The sequence below is a fragment of the Perognathus longimembris genome, chromosome 28, assembly GCF_023159225.1.
Source record: "Perognathus longimembris pacificus isolate PPM17 chromosome 28, ASM2315922v1, whole genome shotgun sequence".
NCBI lineage: Eukaryota > Metazoa > Chordata > Mammalia > Rodentia > Heteromyidae > Perognathus > Perognathus longimembris.
Genome location: NC_063188.1, coordinates 101,882,118 through 101,908,536, shown reverse-complemented (window position 1 = coordinate 101,908,536; position 26,419 = coordinate 101,882,118). Strand labels below are relative to the sequence as shown.

Genomic DNA, 26,419 nt, shown 5'->3' with positions numbered 1-26,419 from the left:
CCTTTTTTCACATTTTAAGAAACCTGCTCAGTTAAAAATGACCAAGAAGTTCAGTCATGATCCCCCACCTCTGAAAATATTATAATCTCCAGATGTTCAGAAGTTTATATATTGCAAACAGATTTAAAGGAATTGAGCTCACATGCTCATGCCACATGACTCCTTCCAGCTGTTTTTATAACCTATTCAATAAAATACAAACAAAACAACCAAGGAAAAAAGTCCCCAACTTAAAAGCAGACACAAACAGGACAAAATTAGACACTCAAAAATTCCATCATAGAGAAGTAGAATGGCAATGGGCTTTGTACAGTGCCCCAGGACACTAACCAGAGACCATTCCTAATGTTAAGAACTGTGTGGGGGAAGGACTGGAGGTTCAGCTCAAGTGGTAGTGCTCTTGCCTAGGAAGTAGGAGGCCAAGTTCAAAGCCTAGTACCACCAAAAAAAAGTGTTGCCAGGAAGGGTGGTGCATTCCCATAATCCTAGCTATTCCAGAGGCAGATCTTCTCTTGAGGCTAACCCTAGCAAAAAGTTAAGCTACAGAGTTAAAGTAAGGTCAGTAAAGTTTGAGGCAAACATATGAGACCTTATCTGAAAAGTAACTGAAGCAAAAAAAGAGCTGTGGCTATGGCACAAGAGGTAGAACTATTATTAGGCCCTGAGGTCAAACTCCAGTGTTTTTGTCTTTTTAAGTGTGAGGTACCTGTTGACTCTCTAGCTCCCTACATCCCTCCCCTACGATATAAATCGTCAAGGGTAAAGTTGGACGTGGACTCCATCTATAAAACAAGCACTGTGGTGATTCTCATCATCAGATAGGCTTCAAAAACCCTGGTATCAGTCTGTGACTCTCACACTACAGTGGGCATCAGCTTCAGATGGAGGGCTGGCAAAAACACATTGCTGGGCTCCTCCTCCTGGGCTTCTGATTGGGTAGAGCTAGGGTATGTGGGGTCTGAGGATTTGCACTGCTTAGCAAGGATTCTAGGAGCTGCTGCTGCTGCTGATTCTGGGAACACACAGGTGGTGTGAACCAGTGTCTAGCAGTGGGTAGGCCTAGGACTAAGAAGAACTGGGAAGGAAGACCAGTTTGACGGTGTTACTGGGCTTGGGGGTGCTTCTTGCTAGATTTAGACAAGCGTTCCATTTCTAGGTCACATTCTGAGCACCTGGTGCTAGTAGGAGGAACTTTTTGTCATTTATTCAACTAATAACTGACTGTCCATTGTGCATCAGAAAATAGGGATATAGCAATGTCCTAGTGGAACTTACTAGTAGAGTTCTACTATAGTTTGATATGTTGGGAATGAATCCCCAATATAGAGTTGGGAGATGTGACCTAGGGAAGGTAGTTAAGTAATAAGAACTCCACTCTCATGAATGCAGCTATTTACAAAACATCTTGAGGTTGTGAGTTTAGTATGTTGTTCTGTCTGGCCCTTGTGATGTATTTTGCTATGTCATATCAGCATGAATCTCCCCTTCCCCCTAGACATGGCCCCTCAATCTTGGCTTGCTCTTCCTCTAGAATGATAAGCCAAATCGATTTCTATCACTTATAAAGTGCCTACTCTGTGGCATTACATTACAGCACACAAAATGGACTAAGACTGACGAGGTTCCCCAAGGGACATTGGGGCAATGTCTCAAGACATTTTTGAGTGTCACAACTGGGATATTAAAGGTATACAATGGCCTTTGGTTTTCAATACTGCTGGGAATTGGGACAGACAAATTATTTTACAAGTATTAATTATAGTATGTTTTACTCTCTCACTTTAAAAAAGAAATATTTTGAAAGAATGAAAATCTGAGAAGCAAAGTCTTTATGTTCTCTACTACAAAGCAGAGTGCCAGATCGTGGCTTTTCTCAATGTTGTTTCCTTTGCTCAGGTGAGGAGCTCAGGTTCTTTGGGAAAGAAGAAATCCACTAGGAAAACATAGTCTTTCTTCTGCAAAAGGATGGCATTTGAAATTCAGATCTTTAAGCACCATGGATAATCAGGTACTCTCTTAGGAAAGCTTTCATTCTGAATCGAAGTAGTGGTTCTGCATTGCGGGGGGTGGGGGGCACTTGATAAAAGGTGGTACATTCTAGAAAGAAAGGAGACTTCTGGGATATCTAGTGTGACGGCTTCGGTAAACTTCAGGTGTGAGTGGCACTGAAGGGTGAATAGAAATATGCTTCATACTTTGGGTTGTGCCCAAATCCCCAATCCCCAGAATGAGTAAACACTGGAGGTTGGGGGGCGGGGGGTGTTGAGCAAAAATAGCCAGCCTGGAAAAAGAGAGCCAAAGGGTTCCTGGGTATATGTTACAAAACTGAGGAAAAATCAACACAAGGGAGCTGACCCTTTTCTCTCCTGTTTAAAGATGTAGAGAGAAGGCAACAATGAGCTGGGACTGAGAGTAACACTGGGAACATCTGTTCATGAGGCAGGGGAAACAGACATATATACGGCAGACTACAGAGTAAACAGGCACCAGTGTCTCCTAAGCAGGGAAAAACTGCTTCTAAGAAGCAAACCAGTTACCAGAGCAATCAGGTAGTAAGAAAGTCCAGTTACCAAGTCACTAAGGTTCAGTAGGGAAAACTTAGCGGTTGTCTCCCCTGGTCATAATTTATTCAGAAGTTTGATTTAGCTTGTCAAACGGTTTATTTTCCAAACCTACCTGTTCATCTGGTCTTCTGGACCTATAAGACTAAACTATTAGTTCAGAAGCATGTTAAAGAACCCTTTCTTTGGGCTATTTTTCTATATACAGAGGCCACAAATCTGCATCAATTGTAATAAGAAAGAGGAGAAACTCCAGATGTGAGGAGTTGGAGGAGCCTTGGGGTACTTCATTATGAATATTTAGACATTTTTCCTCTTGTTATGAAAATTATGGCAATCTGTTCCCCAGAATGAGTTTCTGATGAATTTCAGTATCATAAAAATCTTTTGGGAGTGTGTGTGTGGGGGTAACATTGTTTAAATCCTGACCAGCTGATGTTCACTTTCACTCAGAAAATACCAACTCTTATGAATATTTTTTGAATCATTATAACTCTGAATTTGGATGTGAGTTTGTAGTAGAGCACGCAAAGGAGACATCTGTGCAGGGAAGAGCTGCCCTCCCTTTGTACCACTGGGAAAGTTTTGTCCAGGGTGTCCTTAGAGCAGAAAGGAAGAAGGAAGGAGAATGCTGCAATTCCCAAACTCAGGGTCATTTCTAACAGGTAGTTAGAACTCTGCACCTGAACATAGATGTGGCATCAAAATCCAGAAGCAGGAAAATGGTCTAAATGTAAAGGAATTTTATGTGTGTCAGTAAACATCCCTCACGGCTTCACTGACAATGATAATTGTCCTTCCTGACCTGCTACCCATTTATGGATACACTAACCTCAACATCTTCTCACACTCTCACTGAATTGTTCACATCTTCCCTTTGTCTTTCCCATCTGGCTACTCAATATTTGGATTGCAAAACCAGAAAGTAACATAAACAACAAACAAATCTTTCTCTCAGAGTTCTAAAGCTTTCAGAATTGAATCAGAGAATGAAGTTGTTGGGGGAAAAAATCACAGGGTTTTTCATAGTACAACTCTCTGGGATTATAATGTAGACAATGAGGAGAAAAGCCAGAGAAATCAAATTACATGTCCAAAATCACATGGCTAGCAACAGAACTCTTCCTCCTAACACTCTAAGACACTTTACCCAGTTTCTGTAAACCTATTCTGCATTAATAACCTATTCTCCCACCAGGATGCTTTTAGCCAGGTAAATGGACGTGGTTAATAGGACGTGGTTGTAGGACTAGCGCTGGGATTCCCCCACATGCTTAAGGGAGTTAAGGGAGTTGAGCACTTGCATCTCATTTATACTCATTTCCAGGCACAAGAAACCTATCTTAGGCCTAAGAATTACTGTTAAACTACATTGTCCAATATCATGGTTACTGAGCACGGACAATGTGGCTACTGTCAATTGAGATATGCCATGCCTGTAAATATGCTTTGGAAAAATGATGGAAAGGGTGACATTGATCAAGCTGCATTGCACTTACAAACTGACATGTTCTAGTGAACCCACTTTGTATAGCTACTTAAATATAAAAGAAAAAATAAAATAAATTATATATTGGGTCATAGAGATATCACATGAAAAAAAGAATGAAAGCACCTCATTTAACCATTTTATATGGGTTACATCTTAAAAGGCAATATTGATATATTGAGTTAAATAGAATGTAGTTCAATTCTTTTTCTTTCTCTCTTTTTTTATACCTCTCTTGGGGCTTGAAGTTAGGGCTTGGGCACTATCCCTGAGCTTTTTTGCTCAAAGCTAGCACTGTACCACTTGAGCTACAGCTCTACTTCCTACTTTTCTTTTTGGCAGTTAATTGGAGGTAAGAGTCTCAAGGACTTTCCTGCCCAGCTGGCTCCGAACATTGTGATCCTCAGATCTCCACTTCCTGACTAGCTAGGACTAAAGCTGTGAGCCACTGGTGATTGGCTCTGCTTTTTCTTTTCTTTATTTTGTGGTTGTGGGGTTTGAACTCAGGGTCTGGGCACTGTCCCTGAGCCCCGCTCAAGGCTAGTGCTCTACCACTTTGACCCACAGTATCACTTCTAGCTTTTGAGTGGTTAATTGGAGATAAGAGGCTCATTGGGACTTTTCTGCCTGGGCTGGCTTTGAACCATGATCCTCAGATTTCAGCCTCCTGAGTACCTAGGATTAAAGGCATGAGCCACCAGTGCCCAGCTGTTTTCTTTTTTAATGTGCCCAGTAAAAAATGCGAAATGATATTATTTCAATTAGCTCACATGATATTTCTATTGGCTAGCAATGTTCTAAAAAACAACTAACACCCTCCCATGTAGTATCTTATCCTTCCAAAAGACATGTCTCCTCCTGACTATGTTATGAAAGTACCTGGAGATATTTAAGGAGAGGAATATTGAGAAGGTGTATTGAGGAAGTCAGGGAGAGTGGTGTTGGTGGAATGGCTTAGGCTAAAAGTAAATGACTTGAAGTCCTAAGAATCCTTAAAGTACTTGAGCTGTGATTCTTTAGAGCCTTTCTTCTACTTAACAGTGCAGAACACTGGTATATGCAGAAATAGAATTATTGTTGTATAGGCCATCCTGTGCAATTAGAGACTGTACTGGAAAAATAATGAAAGCAGACAGGGCTGGAGGGGGGTGTACTTAAGTGGTAGAATGCTTAGCAAGCACAAGGTGCTGAGTTCAAGTCCCAATATCATCCCCAAATTATCTATAATATATATATACATGTTATATAAGAATTTTCTTTTCAAAATAAGGAAACTCACTCTTAGTCTTGCTATCCATCTCTGATTTTGATGGGTCTAGAGTTGCCACAGGTGGAGGTAACTTCTTCCCAATAGTCTATAGAGGAAAAGAAAAGATGATTTTACACATTAAGATGGTTCTCTTCACTAAACAGAAAAAAACAATTAAGATCATAATGACAAAACTGGTTCTAAACACCACATACTTAAGTTTGCATTACTCTTTGTCAACACAAACTTTAATAGATCGGATCCTCAATGATAAACAAAGAGAAAACTAGATAAAACAGGCTTTATCCTTGGAGGTACTGAATATCTTTTATGCTCTTGCCTCCTTGATGGTTTCAAAGGGTTTATTATTGTTAGCAGAGAAAACATTTACAGTTTGGTTCATTTTCTGAGATGCTGACTAAATCTACAGAGGTCAAATAGCTGACTTTGAGGAGGTGCTTCAAAGCAAATGCAGAGCAGAAGAATGAAGGTAAGTAGGAAGAAACAAGAGTAAATACAGGGATGCAGGGATAGAGAAGGCAGAGGTGAATGGGCAGAGAGAGGCCAGGGTGTCCAGGGCAACTAAGTCTTATTGTAACTCCTCCTCCTCATCTAAGTTTCTACCTAGTTTACAAAGTCTGAGTCCTCTAGGATTGGTCTCCCTGCCCCCAAAATGAAAGCAGAGACGGTCTGCAGCTCCCTTCCCACCAGATTCTTAACTCTCTAGAACCTTAACAAGATCCAATGCCTTAGAACCTAAGCATCTCCTCACTAACTAAAATAAAGACTACGAAAGCTGGGTGCCAGTGGCTCACACCTATAATCCTAGCTATTCAGGAGGCTGAGATCTGGGGATCACAGTTCAAAGCCAGCCTGGGCAGGAAAGTCTGTGAGACTCCTATGTCCAATGAACACCAAAAAGGCTGTAAGTGGAGCTGTGGTTCAAGTGGTACCTTGAGCAAAAAAAGCTAGCAAAAAGCTAGTCCCTGAGTTCAAGCCCCAGGACCAATAAAACAAATACATAAATATAACAAGCTTTATTTGAGTTCATTTCCTTCCCTCATCTGAAGATTGTATTTTCACTCACTATTTATGAATCATCCTAGGAAAGATGGTATTATCTCTACCTAAAGAATCTCCTGAAAATATGTTACCCAGGAGCGTAACATCAAAAACAAAAATCCAAACAAACCAAGAATATGGGTCCAGAGTTGAGGGCTGTTCCCACCCTTTCCTTTTGCCATTTTACTTGTGTGACCATGATTAATGCCTGGCAAATGTGCACTGATACTAGAGAAAGAGCTATCACAACCACATTGCTGAGTGAATCAACTTCCCTCACAATAAGGACTTCATCAGTAAGAATTCCAGCCAATGGGAAAACCAAACATCTCTGCGCCCTTGAACAGATGAAGAGGAATGAGCTACATAATTCAAAAACTGGCAAGGTAGAATTTTTCTCCAAAGAAAAGTGATTCACCACAGTTTTTAATTTGAAAAGGTTCTTCATGCTTCAAATGTTGAAAGTAACATTAAATATGAATAAATCACAGAAAGAGGATAAATCAAATCTTCAGCCCTTCATGAATTTTTAAAAACATTTGTGACAGAAAGCCTTTACATTTTACATAGTGACATTTTTATTTAGTGCCGCAAGACTTTCTATATTGGAGAAAAAATGAAACCCCAAATAACATGCCACCCCTCAGCTGATAAGTACTCAAACTAATAACATTTTATTATTCCAAGGAAACACTGGGAAAGAGAAAAAGTCAAATGTTCTTCTACCATAAGGTCAAATTTGATGAATAAATGTTCTTAGGATTATCTTGAAAGATCAGGTATTAGCAGTAAAACTAGAAGCTCTCGAAGCATCATTTCACTCATATTTCTGTTCATACTTTAACAGCATCCCAACCAAAGCTCTCTTCTTTTCCTTTTAGGTACCAGAATAAAGCATTCCTACTATTAGGACACTATGGAGGAAAAATAAAAACAAGACTATCCGTTATCACTAAAGGTAGAAGGAAGGAACCAGGAAATGCAAGCTTAAGCACTACTTCCAATCCTGTCTTGGTTTACTTTCTTGAAAAATAAAAACACACATGTAATGGTTGAGGCTTTAAACCAGATGTGCTCTTTTGGAGAAACTCTTGCAGGTGGCATATTATAACAACTTCCACTTCTTTGGTAGCAAAAGAAATATTGCTTTCACGTTTCATGACCAGGTTTACCAGACTGTCCAAGCTAACAAATATCAAGAAATACTACCAGTTAAATACACTTACTTTAGTACAGAAAGACATGAAAAAGCAGTGCTTTCTCTAGTTTCCTCCTCACTCTTGTACATCTCAGTGTCAGGGATGATGGTGAAGGTGGTATCATGCTCATCTTCTAGGGATGCAAGACCTTAAGTCCTTTCTTCTCTTTATGGGCAATGATATACAGTCTAGAGTCTGGTATTACCAGTGTTCTAATGCTGCTGTCTTCTCTAGAACCTAGGCCTAGACAAGTGTGGCCCTTGACTGTTAGCAAATTCCAATGCCCCACCCCAGACTTTCTCAATCAGAAACTCTGGGGACGGTTCCCCAGTCTCAGAGGGAACACACCCTCCATGGGTTCTCATGCATGCTCAAGTGTGAGAGCCATAAACCTAGACACAGCAGTGATTACACTCATTTTAAATAAATATTTCGTGTTGGATTAAAAACTCAGGTGCCTATCCTCGATTCTAGATAAACGAAGAAACATGTTTTACACACTCCCCCCCCAAAAAGAACCCTTTTCCCTTTTCTATTCTCACTGACAAAGAAATGTATCATTGCTAGTAATCTACATATTCAAATCTAGGTCATATCTAACTGAAGGCCAGTTATGGGGCAGGCTTCATTGGACAGAAAACAACAAAAGGGAATCTCCTATATATACATTTCTCCATATCTAGCAGGTATGGAAGGAGGAGGAATTAAGACTCTCCACTGGTGGCTTTCTTCCCAGAATAGCAGCATGTCCTCATCTTCCTGGGTGCTAAGAAAGATGTGTTACCCAGGACAAGCAGCAGGTAGGCACTTAGAGGCTATGTTGACAATCCTAGACAACATGTGTGACCAATTCACCTCCTAAGAGGTCAGTAAACAGAGCCATTTCATTGTTTGCCTTCAGAAGGAACAGACTCCTAAGCTGTACTTCCTAGCTCCAGCCAACATTTCCTCTTCCCTTCTGTGTGGTGGCTAAAGACTTTCTAGCACATACATCCACATTGGTGTGGTCTGTTTGTGCCCCAAACAGATGCCAGTTCTTCATATAGGAGTGGCTATGTGTATGGAAGGATATATACAGTTGAATATTCCACTGACTCTGGCTAGGGATCTGCTTCAAGATACAATGATCACCACATTGGGGTCACTTTTTTCTCTTACTACATCGTAATCTCCACTGCAAACCTAATGTTTAAAAAGAAATAGTTCCAAACATCTATCTCTTTGAACACTGAATAATACTAGTCCCCTCTCGTTCTAGCTTTCTTTGCCAAAAGCACTAAATAAACTTTTGGGGGGAGTTTCATACATTCTCTTAGCTCCACAAGATCTAGTAACATAGCATCCAAACAGATAAGTAACATATGACTTCAGTTAGTGGAACAAGTAACTTTTTTTTCTTTTCCATGCCAAAATGAAAAAAAAAACAACAACTAATGCTTCCAGGAAAGACAATCATTGGATTTCAGTCCAAGGGAATCTACTTCCCAAGTGAGGAACGTATCTAGCTTTTTTGTGACTGTGCAACGTGAGACCAGACTCCTGCTCCACCTCAGTAGTATAAAAATCACTCCTCTGACTTTACTCCAACTGATATGCAAACTCCTTTGAGTGTAAAAAGAAGTTGCTAATTACAGGACAGTGCTAAGGAGAAAGCTTAAATTCATCTCTGAAAGTCTCTCTGATGAATCACACAGGACTCTAGCAATACCAAGGCAGACAAGTTTAATGAGTAGGAGGAAGAGAGAGGGAAGGAGCTGCATTGCAAGCTAGAAGTAGAGGACGGCCTGAGAAACTACATGTAGGTATGTATTACTCATGCACTCACCAAAGTCAAACACTTGAGATGAGCTTTCAAACAACTGGTAAAACCCAAGCTAAAGGGTGGCTCTTGGAGGCATTTCTTTCTTTTTTTTTTTTTCAAATTTTTATTATCAAACTGATGTACAGAAAGGTTACAGTTTCATACGTTAGGCACTGGATACATTTCTTGTACAGTTTGTTACCTTGTCCCTCATACCCCCCTCCCTCCTCCCCCTTTCCCTCCCCCCCCCACGGAGGTGTTCAGTTCACTTACACCAAACAGTTTTGCAAGTATTGCTTTTGTAGTTGTTTGTCTTTTTTTACCCTGTGTCTCTCAAATTTGGTATTCCCTTTCAATTTCCTACTTTGGAGGCATTTCTTTTACAACATTAGCCTCTGACAGCATTCTTTCCCAATCCATCGACCTCAGATTCATTAGGAAGATGTTGACTATCATCACAAACACTGAAACAACTATTGGAGGGGAGGTTAACTGGTTCTCCACAGGGGTAAGTTGAGGAGTGCCAAAAAGTAGAGCATGGTAATCCTCCATTCTGCTCATCTACAAGATATGATACAAGACACAGTGATGGGAGGAGGGACCAAATGCTATCTATACATGACCACATCAGCAGCTTTTCAGATTTGCTTCTCTACCACAACTCAGAAAGATCCCTGAACTGCTATGAAAACTCCCTGTACGGTTTTCATGCTCCCTGCATGAACACCTTTGACCAATGGCATTAGGGAAAATCTTCTTGGCTCTCAGCAGGGAGCTGCAGGAGCAGAGCAGGTTAGAGCCAAAGAAGGAGTGCAAAGAATTGTCCTCACAATGGAGTGCTTTGTGCACTCCCTGCTGGGAAGGCTTTCCATTTACATGAACAACTGTCAATTCGCCTGCATTTGGTGGGCCCAGTTTCAGCTGCATGATATTAACAGAATCTATGCCAGAGTGAAATGTACCTCAGAACTCTAAAAGTAAGAAGCATGTTCCAATAAAAGGGAAAATTACATTTGCAGTTCCATCCCAGGGACAAAGTTTAACCTTTGAAGGATCGATCTCCCATAACATTATACCAATTCTACCACCTCCAAGGAGGGATGCCTCCCAGCATACTTTTAAATTTGGCTATAAGAAAACTAAATATTATGACTAGGAGGCATGGCTCAAGTAGTAGAGTGCTAGTCTAGTAAGAACAAAGGTCATAAGTTCAATTCCTAAAACACACACACACACACACACACACACACACACACACGCACACACACACACAGAATATTTATTTATTTCAAATTTTTATTATCAAACTCATGTACAGAGAGGTTACAGTTTCATACGTTAGGCATTGGATACATTTCTTGTACTGTTTGTTACCTTGTCCCTCATACCCCGCTCCGTCCTCCCCCTTTCCCTCCCCCCCCCCCGAGGTGTTCAGTTCACTTACACCAAACAGTTTTGCAAGTATTGCTTTTGTAGTTGTTTGTCTTTTTTTTTACCCTGTGTCTGTCAAATTTGGTATTCCCTTTCCAGAATATTTAAAAGTGAATTGTCCCTGTGTTATCACTATCTCATCTGAGTGCCCTAGATACTGTATATACTGGTATTAGAACTAGGGAAGGGAAAGGGAATATCAAAATCGAGAGACAAAGGATAAAAAGACAAACGACTCCAAAAGCAATACTTACAAACCCATTTGGTGTAAACCAACTGAACAACTCATGGGGGAGAGGAAAAGAGGGAGGGGGAGGGGGGAAATAAGGGAGGAGGTAACAAATTGTACAAGAAATGTACCCACTGCCTTATGTATGAAACTGTAACCCCTCTGTAACATCGCTTTGACAATAAATAATTATTCAGGAAAAAAGTGAATTTTCTTATTATAAAATTAGGCTTGGGGCTGGAAATGTGGCTTAGTAGTGGAGTGCTTGCCTAGCATGCAGGAAGCCCTGGGTTCAATTCCTTAATACCACATATACAGAAAAAGCCAGAAGTGGTGCTGTGGCTCAAGAGGTAGCATGCTAGCCTTGAGCAAAAGAAGCTCTGGGACAGTGCTCAGGCCCTGAGTCCTTCATTTGCTGTTCATTTTCCTGGTTGTTTCAAAACAATTCCAGCTAAACTAAACCTCTTGCCTAATCAGTGTTAAAAACCGCAGCAGAGTCACAGATGCCTTAGAAGCATTCGGCAGTTTAACTATCCAAGTTGCCATTACTCTTTGGAAACAACACCCTCCTTGAGAGCAAGACGTGGATGTTTCATTAATGTCTTGTCCTCACAACATAAGAGATCAGTACATGGTTTCTGGTAAAGCAGGGACTTGGGAGATCCCATCCACCTTTTTCCATAGCACCAGGTACAAATAAAGGAGATGTAGTCCTTGATAAAAATCAGGGGACCTCGATACCTTTTGGAGCCTGACTGTTTAAGTCATTGTCATGTACTAACTTTCTTCCAACCTGGTCACTAGTGACAGCACACTGTCCACAATGTTTTCAAGGGCACTTGCATTACTTTCTTTCATTTCCAAACATATATACATAATCTCCTATTTATATATTTTTGATTACCTAAAGGATCATTCAGGACTGAGGATGCCATCTACATTCCAGTTTGAACTTGTGTATTATAAAGAGAGAGAGAGAGAGAGAGAGACAGACAGACAGACAGACAGACAGACAAAAAGACAGAGAAAGAGGAGATAGAGAAATAGATAGATATGGATGACTTACTGTTTATGAGTCAAATCCGAGTCGATTTCTGTTATTTATCATGTATTTAACTTCTGCCAGGATGTGATCATTTGGCTCATTTGTTTGCTTTGTAAAAGAACTCTAGATATCATGTCCCACAATCATTGAAAGGGTTAAGATTGTCTTTCTATCAAAGCAAAGTAATTTTCTGTGGCTTTAGAATGAGTTTCCATTCAAGGTGGAGGAACTCCGTGTCAAAGATATTGAACATTAGCTCGATCATATTAAAGTCATAGGAGACAGCTCTCCCTGAACTTCTGACATTATATTAAAATACTGTTTATATTTTACCCCCAGCATTCAATTTTGTTGTAGAATCATCTTACTCACAGAAGACAAACAAGCCAAAGTTAATTTCTATTTCATAAACCACATTGGCAAAATACAGTTTGTTATACTTTAAAAGACTTTTCTACTGCTATGACAGATAAACAGAAATCGTCATCATTCCTTCTATCAGAGGATTGGCTTCTAATGTTTTGATCAACAATACCTTCATTTTTATTGTATTTGGAGAATTTGAGAGTGGGTAAGTGAGAAGAAAAGATGAGTATACACATGAGTATTAAAGGCTGGTTTGGGTGTGATGTTCCCAGTGCTTTAACAACAAGTATGCTGCACAAAGGTAAATTAATTCCTAATTTTCCCATACACTAATTGTATAAAATCAAATTCACATTTGCAGGACTACAATGTGCTTGGCTGTGTACTTAAGCACATTATAGTCCAGGCTTTTCCCCACAGTTGAGGATGGCGCCTTCTCCCCCACTATGTGTGATTCCATCTGTATATGAGTCCACCTATGTATATAGTCCATGAAAGATTCAAAAAGTCCAGTGTTAGTAGCGTTCATCAATGTTTTCTTCTGACATACAATCCACGCCAGCTCATGACATTTTTACATGTAAGAGACACCTGAGGGCAAAGTTATATTTCATTTGGCTTTCCCTTCATATGTCTAAAATGAAGGTTTGCTTCAGTGACTCATTCATTCACCCATCTATCCATTCATTCATCCACTGGCTTTCTACACTGGCTTGTGCATATATGTGAGACAGAGACAGAGTCCTTAATGTTTAATGAGTTCAAAATTGTAATTAGAAACAGACTCATTAACAGAGCATTACCAAGCACAGGGATAAACACTATGATACAGCTGTGTACAGAAGAGAAAAAAGGATCTCATAACAAATCTACACAGGGGAATGGGCCTCACTGATGACATTGATGAGGTGTGTGCTAACTTCTGAAAGATGAATAAGAATTGACCAAATAGAGAATGGCAGAAAGAGTTCTGTAGCTGGGGTAGAGAGGGATGGAGGAACTCAAAAGCAAGATAAGAATATATGCAAGAGCTAGGCACGTTGGTGTGTACGTGTAATTGTAGCATATGGGTGTCTGCAGCAGGAGGATCATGGATTCCAGGGTAGCCTGGGCTACACAGCAAGAATCTGTCTCAGAACAAAAGAATAAGAATATGCACAGTGAATAAAGACTTCCGAGCATGAAATGAAAGTACAAGTCCAGCAAGGTTAAAGTTAGGAGCAATGTTACAGTAGTTGATGCTTCATCTTCAAAGCACTGGGTCAGCATGAAACGTAAGCAGTGGTATGACATGACCCAATTTATGACTTTAAGACTGATAAGGAATACAACTCATTGCGGTGGGGGAGAGGCGGGGGAAAATGAGGGAGGAGGTAACAAGTTGAACAAGAAACCATAGCCCCTCTGTACATCACTTTGACAATAAATAAGTAATTATTTTTAAAAAAAGACTGATAAGGAATGAAGAAGAAAGAAAAAGCTATGAGAAAGCCCAGGGAAGGTAGACATAATTCAGTTAAGGCAGTGAAAGTGTGAATGGAGGAAAGAGATTTGAGAAATACCTAGATTGCCTGCTTTGCCAAAAGTGCTTAGTCACCATAGACATAAATCAGTGATTGTCAACTGGTGTGAACATGGCAGAAAAGTGTCCAATTCTGTTATGCTCTTGAATCTATGTAGATGCATGTCCCACAGCTAGCTGTTGAGTGGAAACCATGTAAAAAAGTCAACATCAAGTTCACACTTGGATTAATGAGACAAAGAGATGAGCCAGTAGCTCAGGAAAGTACTGTGGAGAATTTATCCTAATGGAGGGACTCACCATAGATATGTGTTTCTCAGAATTCTGATACTAGTGTGGAAACATTTAGTGAGAAAAATAATAAGCCCATCATAGTTTTGAACATATATCTTTGTGATAAAACAATCTACCATTTGAAAATTGATACATATTTTTAAAACAGAAGACACACGGGAAGCTCTTGACACAGAACAAAACATCTTTCTAGTCTGACAAATCAAAAGTAAATTGGTGGTGGTATTTGTTTTTGCCTTTGGGGAATTTTGTCTTTTTAGGGGGTAGGAAAGGGGGGCACAGAAATGGAGGGAGAAAGAGTGAACAAATGCAGTCATGCTATTCACTATGTGGAAGATGAATTATGCAACTTATGGACAAGAACAGGAGGAAAAAACTGGGGGAAAATGAAGGAAGGGAACAGATCATCTGAAAAGAAATATATTCATTACCTGACTTACGAAATGCTAACCCCTCTGTACAACTCCTTAGTGAAAATAAAATTATATTAAGATAAATTAAAATTCTATTTTAAAAAGTAAGTTGGTTAATTAAGTTAGTCTCCAAAAAACGTCCTTAGCTAAAGACAAAAATGGGAAATTTCAACTGGGAAGGGTGGTACATGCCTGTAATTCCCCTCGGGAGGCTGAGAAAGGAGGATTGTGAATTTGAGACTATCTTGGGCTACACAGTGAGTTCAGGGCCAGCTTGAGCTACATAGCAAAACCCTCTGGGGTGGGGGGAAGAGGGGACAAGGGTGTGAATCTGTCCTGCAGAGCAGGGAAAGGAAATAAAATAGTATCATGTTTTGTTGCTTTGATTTCAAGTAAAACTGCCTCTTAAAAGTCTTAGAGAAACCGAGTGCTGATGGCTCACACCTGTAATCCTAGCTACTCAAGAGGGTGAGATCTGAAGATCACGGTTCAAACCCAGCCTGGGCAGGAAAGTCCGTGAGACTCTTATCTCCAATTAACCACCAGGAAACCAGAAGTGGAGCAGTGGCTCAAGTGGTAGAGTGCTAGCTTAGAGTTGAAGAGCTCAGGGACAGCACCCAGGCCCTGAGTTCAAGCCCCATGACCAACAAAAACAAAAACAAAGTCTTAGGGAATCCATTCGAATATTTAACCTTAAAAAGGAAGGAAATTCGGATACATGCTACACTGCGGATGACCCTGGAACATGTTACATGTTAGGTGAAAGAAGCCAGTCACAAAAAGACAAATAGGAGTGAGCCCTCCCTCCATATCTGTGGGTTCTGTATCCAAAAATTCAATCAATCTCAGATTTAAAATACTGAGGGGAAAAAAATACGATAGCCATACTACATATGCACCAACTTTTCCCTTGTCATGATTACTTAGATAATATAGTAGAACAACCATTGTAAATAGAATTTATAGTGTATTAGGTGTTCTAAATAATCTAGAGATGTACTTAAAGTATGGGGAGGATGCTTATAGATTATATACAAATGCTAAGATGGTTACACAGCAGAGATGTGAAGAAAGGATGAAAAGCAATAACCATCACCATATAGGCAATGCCTGCGAAAAAAGCAGACAGACTAAAAAGACAGGAGGACTGAGGAGGGCCAGAACCAACAACACAGAGAGCTTGTAGGTTAATAGTAGCAAGTAGGTGCTGTCTCTCGTGAGTGGCAGGAAGACCATCCCAGGAGCCCCCCCAAGTGCAGACCATGCCAACATCCATCAGATGGAAACTATGGTAAAACAACAAGGCATGTGTCTGGGAAAAACAGCCTGTTGTCAGAGAACAGAAAGCCTTTTATTGAGAATTTTGATACTTGGGAGCAAACACACCACCATAGAAAATGACCCTAAGCCATCTTTTACAAAGCCTGGCATCTATTCAATAGTGGATGAAGAAATCCTAAATCACTATGCCAGATACTTCTCCCAGGGCAATGAAGAAACAGGGGCCAAATGAGACCATAAACTCATATGGTACTGATCTCTAAAGCCACTAGTGGAAATTACTGACAGATACTTAATGTGAAAACTAAATTTACAATCCTGTACCTGGGAGTGGTCAGGCTTCTTGTCAAAAACTGCTCTTAAAGGGTTTTTTCAATATCAGCAAGGGAGAACTGGAATCCTGCTTAGATCTTAGCTGGATGAAGTACATTAAGTTCAACAAGTCTTTGCAGTTTGAATACCATGATGCAGTCTGTAAGCCCCAAACTGCTTTTATATGTTATTAATATGTTTATGTTATCAAGAAAGTGTGATCAAGATATACTGTATTCATAAACTGTTAAATGGCAACTCCTTTGTACAACTACTTAATGATAATAAAAAGCACAAAAATAAAATCGGGCTGGGGATATAGCCTAGTGGCAAGAGTGCCTGCCTCAGATACACGAGGCCCTAGGTTCGATTCCCCAGCACCACATATACAGAAAACGGCCAGAAGCGGCGCTGTGGCTCAAGTGGCAGAGTGCTAGCCTTGAGCGGGAAGAAGCCAGGAACAGTGCTCAGGCCCTGAGTCCAAGGCCCAGGACTGGCCAAAAAAAAAAAAAATAACAACAAAAAAAATAAAATGAAAAGTAATTAGTTACATTTTTAAAAATAAATAAAATTTAAAGAAAGAAAATGTGCTGTCAGTTCTAGTATGGAGATCTAAATGCAATTTCAATGAGAATCAATGCAATCATCAAAATTCCTGTATTTCCAACTCCTCTATGTATTCAGAGCCTTAACACAGAGCCTTGGGGGCTGGGAATATAGCTCAATGGTAAAACATGCTTAGCAACACACACACACACACACACACACACACACACACACTTCATATACAGAGTTTTAAAAAGATGTTTACAAATGACAGGAGATTTTCTATAATGCTAAATGAGAAAGATACAAAATTACATGCATGAAAAAATTATGCATGTTGTATGATCTCCATTAGTTAAAATGTATAGCAGCAGGACTGAAAGTTAATACTTAAAAATGTTCACAGTGTTTGCCCTGGAGAGATTACTGTTTTTGCTTTCTTTTTATTGATTTACTTTCTACTGCTTCAAAAATTGCCATTTCATAATAAAAAAAATTTAAGAACATAAAGTGGACAACTGCAGCTATAAATTATAGTCTACTTTCCCATATTATTGATGCCTGCTCATATGGTCGGATTTGGTTTGAAACATCTCCTAACTAGAAATCACATACAGCTTTCATTTGTGTGTCATATTTTCAAGTCATTAGTAAGGATGTTAAAACATCAGTGGTAAAATGAGTCATGAGTATAATTTACAGGAGCCAATCCATATAGAATAGTCTCTGTCATTCGTCATCACCCTTTTCTTATAGTTATTCATCAGTTCGTATCCTCAGTGACTAAGTACATGATATAGAGTCATTTCCAATTAATGTTTCAAAGAAACTATTGAGACATTTTATCAAATGTTTTCAAAGCCAATAACATATTTCCTGTTCTAATTAAACACATGAATTCCTTATTCATGTATCTCAAAGGGATTGAAAGAAGAGTTAATAAATTCTTTGTAACCGTTGTTCATGTATGCTCAAAGATAATGCTTACAGATTCCTCATTTCTGGTCATTGAAGAAGTATGGACTCAAGAGGTACAGTCTGTTTACAATGGGTCATGAGCTTAACTAGCCTCAATTTTCTTTTGTTTTTTTGCCAGTCCTGGGGCTTGAACTCAGGGCCTGAGCACTGTCCCTGGCTTCTTTTTGCTCAAGGCTAGCACTCTGCCACTTGAGCCACAGCACCACTTGCAGCTTTTTCTATATATGTGGTGCTGAGGAATCAAACCCAGGGCTTTGTGCATGCTAGGCAAGCACTCTACCACTAGGCCACATTCCCAGCCCCCTCAATTTTCTTTACAAGTACAAAACTTGTTTTAGATACCAGTCAAAGTAATTAAATGAAATACTTTCTGAAATAGATTTTTTAAAAAAGAAAGTGTGATGAAAACCAAGCCTCCCAAATTCCAAGGTTCCATTTCTTTCTTGCTACTTTTAGAACTGGTGTATTTATTTACGTATATCATAATTTTAAAATTATACAGATTTCACAGATGTTTTCACTTCTCAGCTCTTTAACAAACATCCCTATTTAACATGACCATACCTTGGTTTTTCCCACTTAAAAAAAAAAAACAAGACTAACTTAAAATAAAAGAGATTCCAGTCTGGAGTGGGAACACATCGACTAAATGCACTTTCAAAGTGAGATCTTTACTTTGGAGAGTCATTTCTGATTTGATAGAACCAGAGTTGAATAAGATCTGTACTTGGATGTTATTTGCATTCATTCTTAATTTTAATAGCAAGTCTGAGGAGGAAGAAAAGAGTTCTCCTAAAGCTGTAACTTCTCTTGAAGAAGCCTGAGTAGAACAAATGATGAAACTTTCACCACTGATTTTGTATGGCCTCATTCTTCATTAATATTCCTCCATTGTGTCTATAGTACATGTAGACACTAAGCCATATAAAAAGGAGATGAAAAAATAAACCCTTCATTAAAGGGGCCAGATATCATGGTTCACAACTATAATCCTAGCTACTTGGGAGCTAGAGACTGGAAGGATCATGGTTCCAGGCTAGCAAGGGCAATAAACTTGCAATTCAGCTACAGGCTGTAGTTAGATTGTGGTCCAAGGATGATCTTGGGCAAAAATCAGAGATCCTATCCCCAAAATAACAAAAGCTAAAAGCTCTGGGGAGGGATACAGACTTGAGTGGTAGAGTATCTACTTAGCAAGCATGAGGCCCTAGTTCAAATCTCAGTACCACCAAAGGAAAAAGAGAAAACATCCATGGAAAGAAGAAAACACAATTACCTACTTTCTCTGGGCTTTCTTAAATTACACTTTTGGTGGTTGTTATTTTTAAGGTATATTTTGGGATGGAGGAGGGGGCTAGATAAGACAATGTTCCCTGTAAAATATTCTAATAGATAAATTTTCTGGTCTTGAGCAATTCTTTGTCCTTTTCTAGGACAATGGAGAACGTTCATTTCAATGTTCTCCACTTGTAAACTCCTGAGAGCAGCAATTCCTCTTTGTGCCTTCCACAAAGACTTGCTATAGGCTCCACACAGGGAAAACACAATACAAATTCACAGAAGATGGTGACAAAGGAGAGTGCTTTTGGAGTAGATAGCCCATTCATTACTCCTGAATTATTATATTTAATCTATTTCAGACAGATGGATTTCAGAATATGTCCCCAAATCGACAGGATTTTCAGTAGCAGATTTTTTTTACATTCTTCCCCCTATGACAATAAAGACTTTTTTTGTAGATTCAGCTGACTTTATTTACCTTTAAACTAATAAAAAAAATCCCTTAAAAGTGATCCCGGGACCTTTAGAAGTTCTACCAATGCATAGATACCTGCCAAATGACTGAAATTCTAAATATTAACTGAATGTGATTACAAAATTAATGAAAGCAGATATCTTTAACTACTCGTGCTTAGCAGAGGACTGAACAAAGTTCTATATGTCTTTTTCAATTTCCCTAAAATTTTATTAAATCTGCATGTATGTACAATTCAGCTAATTGAAATTAGTACTTAGTGTTATCAGCCACTGGTATTGGCTACTTCTCCTTTATTCCTGAGACTCCTTTTTTTCAGCCATTAGTGGGACTAGAGAACAGTCACCCATCAAACCCTGCATAATCTTTCATTTCTTCTCAGACAGACTCTTTGCTGCAAAGACCACTGTTTATCCACAACTCCTGGTATCCAGTTCCTTAACCATCTTCATTCACTGCCTTCCATCATTGCCTCTCTTACAATACCCCCTGCCTCCATGTAGCCATTCAATTCCATGACAAGATGATCAGCCACTGCTAAAATCTCCATCTCACACAGAGTTGGGCCAGACCAAATCAAAATTGGGCTACATAACAACTGTACTGCTTTCCAGTCCCATAGGGCCATTTTCACTACTGGGAAACTTATTGATCCTTCCATAATCCAGCGGTAGCTCTCTATGCTTGTCATTAATTTTCTTAACACTTCTTTTCAACTCTTACCCTGACTGCTTTTCTGCTCTCCAGTCTAATGATTTATGACTGAAGGTCATAAAAACATGGACCTGTTTGAACTCTTGGGTACTACATACAAAATTGAACCAAAACAACAGATATCTTATAACCTTTCATTGGAAAGCACAGTAAAGGTATCTATTAATCATATTCTGTTTCCTTCTATTTTGCAGATCCGAACTGTGATATGCAATTACTTCTATGAGTGGGCATAGTTATCAGTTTTGTAATGTTTCTGTCTCTTGTGAATAAAAAAACAATAGTACCTATATTCTTATCACTTGAACAGACTGAAAATCTAATTTACAAATACGTCTTCTTTCTTTTCTAACAATGCCTAAACTTGGAGGGATCTATTTGATACAAAAGAAGTTAAACATACAATTGGATATGTAAGATCTAAAAGGCATATAGCTCTTCCAGGGTGAAGTACTGTACCAAAAGGACAAATGTGAGCTACTCTGAAGTCTCAACACTTTTTATTTCATTGCTTCAGTTATTATCAAATTGTACTAACAGTCTAGAAAAGATACTCAAGAAGTTTCTGAGAAGCTCTTTCTAGTGGAAAGAAAAAAGTAAGAACCCTAAGAAGTCAAAATAAAAAGAACAAACTGAGCAAATGCTACCAAAACAAATGGAGCAAAACATATTAAAATCACTGGTGAGTGAAAATGCTTAGCCAGTGAAAGAAGAAGAAAATGAAGCAGTAAATCCATCCTTACCACTTTTAACTTCCTCATCTAAATGAGTAAGCCCAAAGTACAACTTCTAGTGATATGGCTCAGTTTTCTGCTTGCATGTTTCCAAATGCTGGCTATTTGATTCCTGAAAGTTTAAAGATAAGTTTAATTGAGGAAACACTTCAGAGTCACAGGCCATTCATGAAACATCTTGAGGATGGCTTTTTGATGAAGCAGTGCCTTTTAAGGCAATTCCAGTATACTCTTAATCTGTGACTTTTCATTTTATAGCCCAAGTTTAGAAAGAGAGAAATGGGGGTTAGCAGTCAATGGCAGTGCAGCAAAGTTGTGGATATGCAGTGAAGATGGTTGCACAGCTATGAAAATGTACTTAATTCTATAAGCTAGGTGCTTAAAATAGGTTAGAAGAGCAAATTTTATGTTATGTATGTTTTGCCACAACCAAAAACAATTACAGATTTCTACAACTACACAGAAAGCTATTATGGGAATTTTCACCAGGAATTAAATCTTCACTATGAAGGATTCAAAAAGTCTTTTCTTCTATTTTAACCATATATTAGGGTTATAGTCACTAAAATATAACCAATAAAAATTAAGTTAGCCTTTAACCTGGAAATTCCTTTCTTAATACCCAGATTAAGCAGGTGCTAGTGGCTCATGCCTATAATTGTAGCAACTCAGGAGGCTGAGATCTGAGAAATCTAGTTTGAAGACAGCCCAGGCCAGAAAGTCCATGACAGTCTTTTCTATTGTTTTATTTTTTTTGCTTTTATTTGATGAACTGATGTACTTGATGGTGGGAAGGGCAAAAGTATTTTTTATTATTATCTTTAAGTAGTTGTACAAATGAGTTGCCATTTAAGAAAGCAGTTTATGAACACAATATATCAATGCCACCCTGTTCAGAATTCTCACCCATCTCTTCCTTCATTCTTCTTAATTTTGTAGGCTATCTCCAATTAACCACCAAAAAAAAAAGTCAGAAGTAGAACTATGGCTCAAGTAGTAGTGTGCCAGTCCACCACTTGAGTTCAAGACTTGGGACTAGCGTGCAGACACACACACACACACACACACACACACACACACACACACACACACACACACACCAGAACTCAGATCAGTCAGACACTGGTAGCTTATACCTATAATCCTAGCTAGTCAGGAGGCTGAGATCTGAGGATCAAAGTTCATAGCCAAACCAGGCAAACACACTGTAACTACTCTTATCTCCAATTAAGTTGGAAGTGGAGGCATGACTCAAGTAGTAGAATGGCAGCCTTGAGTGGAAAAAAACTGGGCATCATCACCATGAGTTCAAGTTCCAGTCCTGGCACAACAAAAGAAAGAGAACTCTCACCTTAAGGAGCTAAAAAGGGAAGACAAAATAATGCATATACAGGAATTCTGGTTTTAGTAATTAAAAAGTCTAAGAAGCCTAAACAGTTATCAAGGGGGATTGGTTCAATAAATGGTGCTATATCTCTACCGTAGATGGAAACCATAACCAAATCATGTGGCTATCTAACAGAAAAAGGGAGTCTATAACAATACATTATGCTTTAAACCCTAGCAACATTTAACAGGAGATCATTATTGTCATGAGAGTGACAGGTGTCTACTATGCACATTCAGGCTCAAAAGTACAGAAAGATACACATAAAATATTAACTATAATTGTTTCTCAACATTAGGACTAAGGGTAATTTCTATTTATTTCTCCATGCTTCTCAACTTTGAATTATTATTATAGTTACTATAAATCATTTTGTCATGAGAACAGTTACTTTGCTTTTGACAAACAAACAAATGGTTCCAAGAGTACAAAATAGTACAATAAGTAGTTCACAGGTGACTGAAGCAAAGGTAAGAGCCCCTAGGAGTTCCCTTTCTTTCCCAACTCCAGACAGTCAGGAGCCAGAGAAGCTCCAGAGAGAGGGACAGATACTGCAGAGACTTTCCCACGCTATACACCTTACGATCTAGCATGCTTTCGCCATCTCCCCAGGGAAGAGTTCTATCATCTGGGCATAGCAATACATAATTATGAGTTCTCTTTATCAGAATTCAGAATGGTTAAATCCAGCAATAAGACCAGTAAATGTCAGTCTTCTTCACAAGGAAAATCCTTTCAAGCCATTCAAGTTGAACTTATTTTTATTCTAATCAACCCATGTCACCCCAATATTGCATCTGCCTCTGTCCTCCTCCAGGAAAGCAACAGACCCTCTCTGTACAACTGTTTAAGGATAATAATAATTTTAAAAAGGCATTGAGACAATGTGTTTCTTTTTTGCAACACGATTTTCCTTTTTTGTACTTTTCAAAGTATTACAAGCTAAAGATGACAGAAAAAGACAACGAGGGGCATACTTTATAGATCTCATCTCTCTTTAAAATATTTTTTCAATGAGAGGCAGGAATATGGAAGACATATGACACATTGTAAGCCTTACTTATCCTGTGGTTTATTTAGGGAATTTTATTTTGTTTTTGGAAAATGACAGACTTCTGCTTTTAGGTGAACCAATATGGGTAACTCGCAGAGGAAAAGAGAACAATAGCTAACTAGCAACCTTTTACAAAAGCAAATAATTTAGTATTTACTCATATTATAAATGAGTATATGACAAAATTCTCAGCATTACAAATTTAGGCGAATAGCTCCCTAAGAAAAAACTAGTTCACAACTCCAGAAATCATTACTCACAGCTTCTCCATTCACAAGGAAAACTCCAAATGTCCGTGCCCCCCCCGCCCAAGAGTCAAATGTCCCTCAGCTGGCTCGCTCTGCGTGGCCAATACTCTCTTCTCCTACACTAACCTGAAAAGCAAGCTGGGTTTGTTTACTGCACAAAACATCTGTAATTGCTAAACATCTCTGTGACATGGTGTAACAGTTACTGCTTGTACAAACTGCCCATCTACATTACCCTGTGCAGTGTGAGCACACGAAAACCAAGACACAGAGAAATTAGAAACATCTGTAAAAATTAATGACTGAATTGACCAACACATTGAGGGCTGAGGCTGGGGATTCAAATAGCTAACTAGCGTCAGTGCAACATTTGACTTTAGAAAATAATCCTTAAATTTGACAGTTTTTTCCCCTTAGCACGTTGTAGCTCCCTGTGCTATGGGATTCTAGCTGACCCATACATTCTTTTAACCCACCGATGTAAACTTAGTACAAGTTCTGCTGCAAAACAGTTAGTATAGCTAAGATACATATTAAAGTGATTTACTATATCTCAAAACCAAAACAGAAAAAGAAAAGAAAGAAAGCAAAATACCTCTTCTCCCATCATGCAGTCAGCCTCCTTTCTTCAGTTTGAAAAGGTCCTAAGAACTATCCTGAAATCCTCCCACTTCCTTCCAACAGCCAAAGGCACAGCGCCTGAAGACCCAGCCTAACCCTGAGTCATACTTGGGACCAAATGAGAAATGGGGAGAACAAAGCTTGCATTTGTTTATGGTTCAGGAAGCCAGGGCCGATTCATGGCTTGGGTAGCTTCGCTGCAAGTCCTCCTCCCTTGCCTACATCACTGCAGCAGTCTAGGTTGCCTCCTGGAGCCCAAGGTGTGACCATCCAGACAAGGAACACACTGAGGGAACATTTACTTGGCAGGATCTAGTAACCACTTCTGTTTTAAAATGCCAGAGGAGAAATAACAAGCTCACTATCTTTCCATAGGTCACAGGGCTGGGGAGGGAGGACTATATAGAATATGGTCTGCACATGAAATGTCAGTTGTAAAACATACTTGCGCTTAAGGAAATAAGATTATATTATACAAAAATTACTCAGAACAAATAAAATAGTGAAGGAAAAACAGCTGGGGCTTTATGGAAATGCATTCCCCAGGGGAAAAATACAGCAAGACTGTTGCCATGTCGTCAGAAGTATCCTAAAAGACTGGAATGAAGGGTTTAAAGAGAAAGTTTGGTTCTCCCAAATGAGATGCCATTTTAATCAGCATGGTAGTGCCTTTAGAACCTACTGATTACGAGCTCAAAACTCTAGAGCCAGAGAGAATCAGATCAAAATCTCAATGGGGCCATTTTCTAGCTGTGTGATCTTGAACAACTTAAGTTTGATTCATCTCGGATTCCTTATATGAAATAGGAGTAATAGGGCCAAAGGGGGTAGTTCACTAGCACAAGTGCTTGCCTAAGTATAAGGCTCTGGGTTAGATATTGAACATCACCAAATAATAATAAAAACAGCTGTAATAATGGCATCAACCTATATAGTTACCCAGAAAACTAATATATGAAAAGAGCCTGGCACATGGTAAGTACCATATTAGCCACTATGACAAGTTCAGGAAGGCTACATAAATCAGGTTGCCATGCCAACAGCATATTCATCTTTTTATGTGTTTTTATTAGCATATATTATGATATTTTCATACATGTATATAATAGTCTTATGTTCACACACCATACATACCCTCTTTGTCTTCTCTTCCTCCTCCTGCCACTCCCTTTTCTCTCCCCAAATAGTCTCTCTTCTACTTTCTTGTCTTTTTATTCAAATAAAAATTTTATTAGTATATATGAATTATACAAAGGAGTTTGTATTGTGATATTTACATAAATGTATATAATTTATTTTGATCAAATGCATTCCCCTCTAATATTCCTTCATATCCATTTTCACCCTTTTTAAAGCAATTTAATGAGTTTTACTATTTTACTTTCATACATGCATATGAAATATTTTGATCATATAGCCCCCCCCATTTGCCTCTTTCTTTCATGCTCTCTGCTCTCACTGGTTGTCACCTCCAAGCAGTCCCCTCATTTTACTCATGTCAATCTTTCTTGCCCTACCCTTTAGGTCTATATTCCACATAGGAAATAGAAAATGCAATATTTGTTCTTCTTAGCCTGGCTTATTTCACTTAACATGATGACATCCATTTCTACCCATTTTCCTGTAAATGACATAATTTCATTCTTCTTTATGGCTGTTTCACTCTGTGGGGTGTGTGTGTGTGTGTGTGTGTGTGTGTGTGTGTGTGAGAGAGAGAGAGAGAGAGAGAGAGAGAGAGAGAGAGAGATTCGCTTTATCCATCAGTTGATGGACACCAAGGCTTATTCTATAGTTCCATCATTAGGAATAGTGCTGCTACAAACATGAATGTGCAAGGATCTTTATTGTATGCGAACTTACATCCCTTTGGATATAGGCCCAGGAGTGGAAGAGCAGGATTGTATGGGAGTACTGTTTTAGATTGTTTTGTTGTTTTTTTTTTTTTTAAAGAAACTTGTATAGTGATTTCCAGAGTGGCTTCACTAATATACTACAGCCGTACAAACAGTGTTACTATCCCAAGCCCAGCCACATCCCTACCCACCCCTTGTCAGTATTTGTGGCTGTGTGTGGCTGTTTTTGTTTTTTGGGTTTTTTTTCTCTATTTGGAATATTAATTCCCTCTCA

The 26,419-nt window shown here is 39.0% G+C and overlaps 1 protein-coding gene across 4 annotated transcripts in view; it reads right to left on the bottom strand.

Annotated features, from left to right (window-relative positions):
* Window positions 1-26,419, bottom strand: part of Sh3kbp1 (SH3 domain containing kinase binding protein 1) — a 311,679-nt gene that overhangs the window by 93,893 nt on the left and 191,367 nt on the right. For all 4 annotated transcript variants that reach the window (XM_048336005.1, XM_048336007.1, XM_048336008.1 and 1 more), the window contains one exon: window positions 5,330-5,405. In XM_048336005.1, coding sequence (XP_048191962.1) covers window positions 5,330-5,405 — 76 coding nt within the window. The remainder of the gene's footprint in view (window positions 1-5,329; window positions 5,406-26,419) is intronic.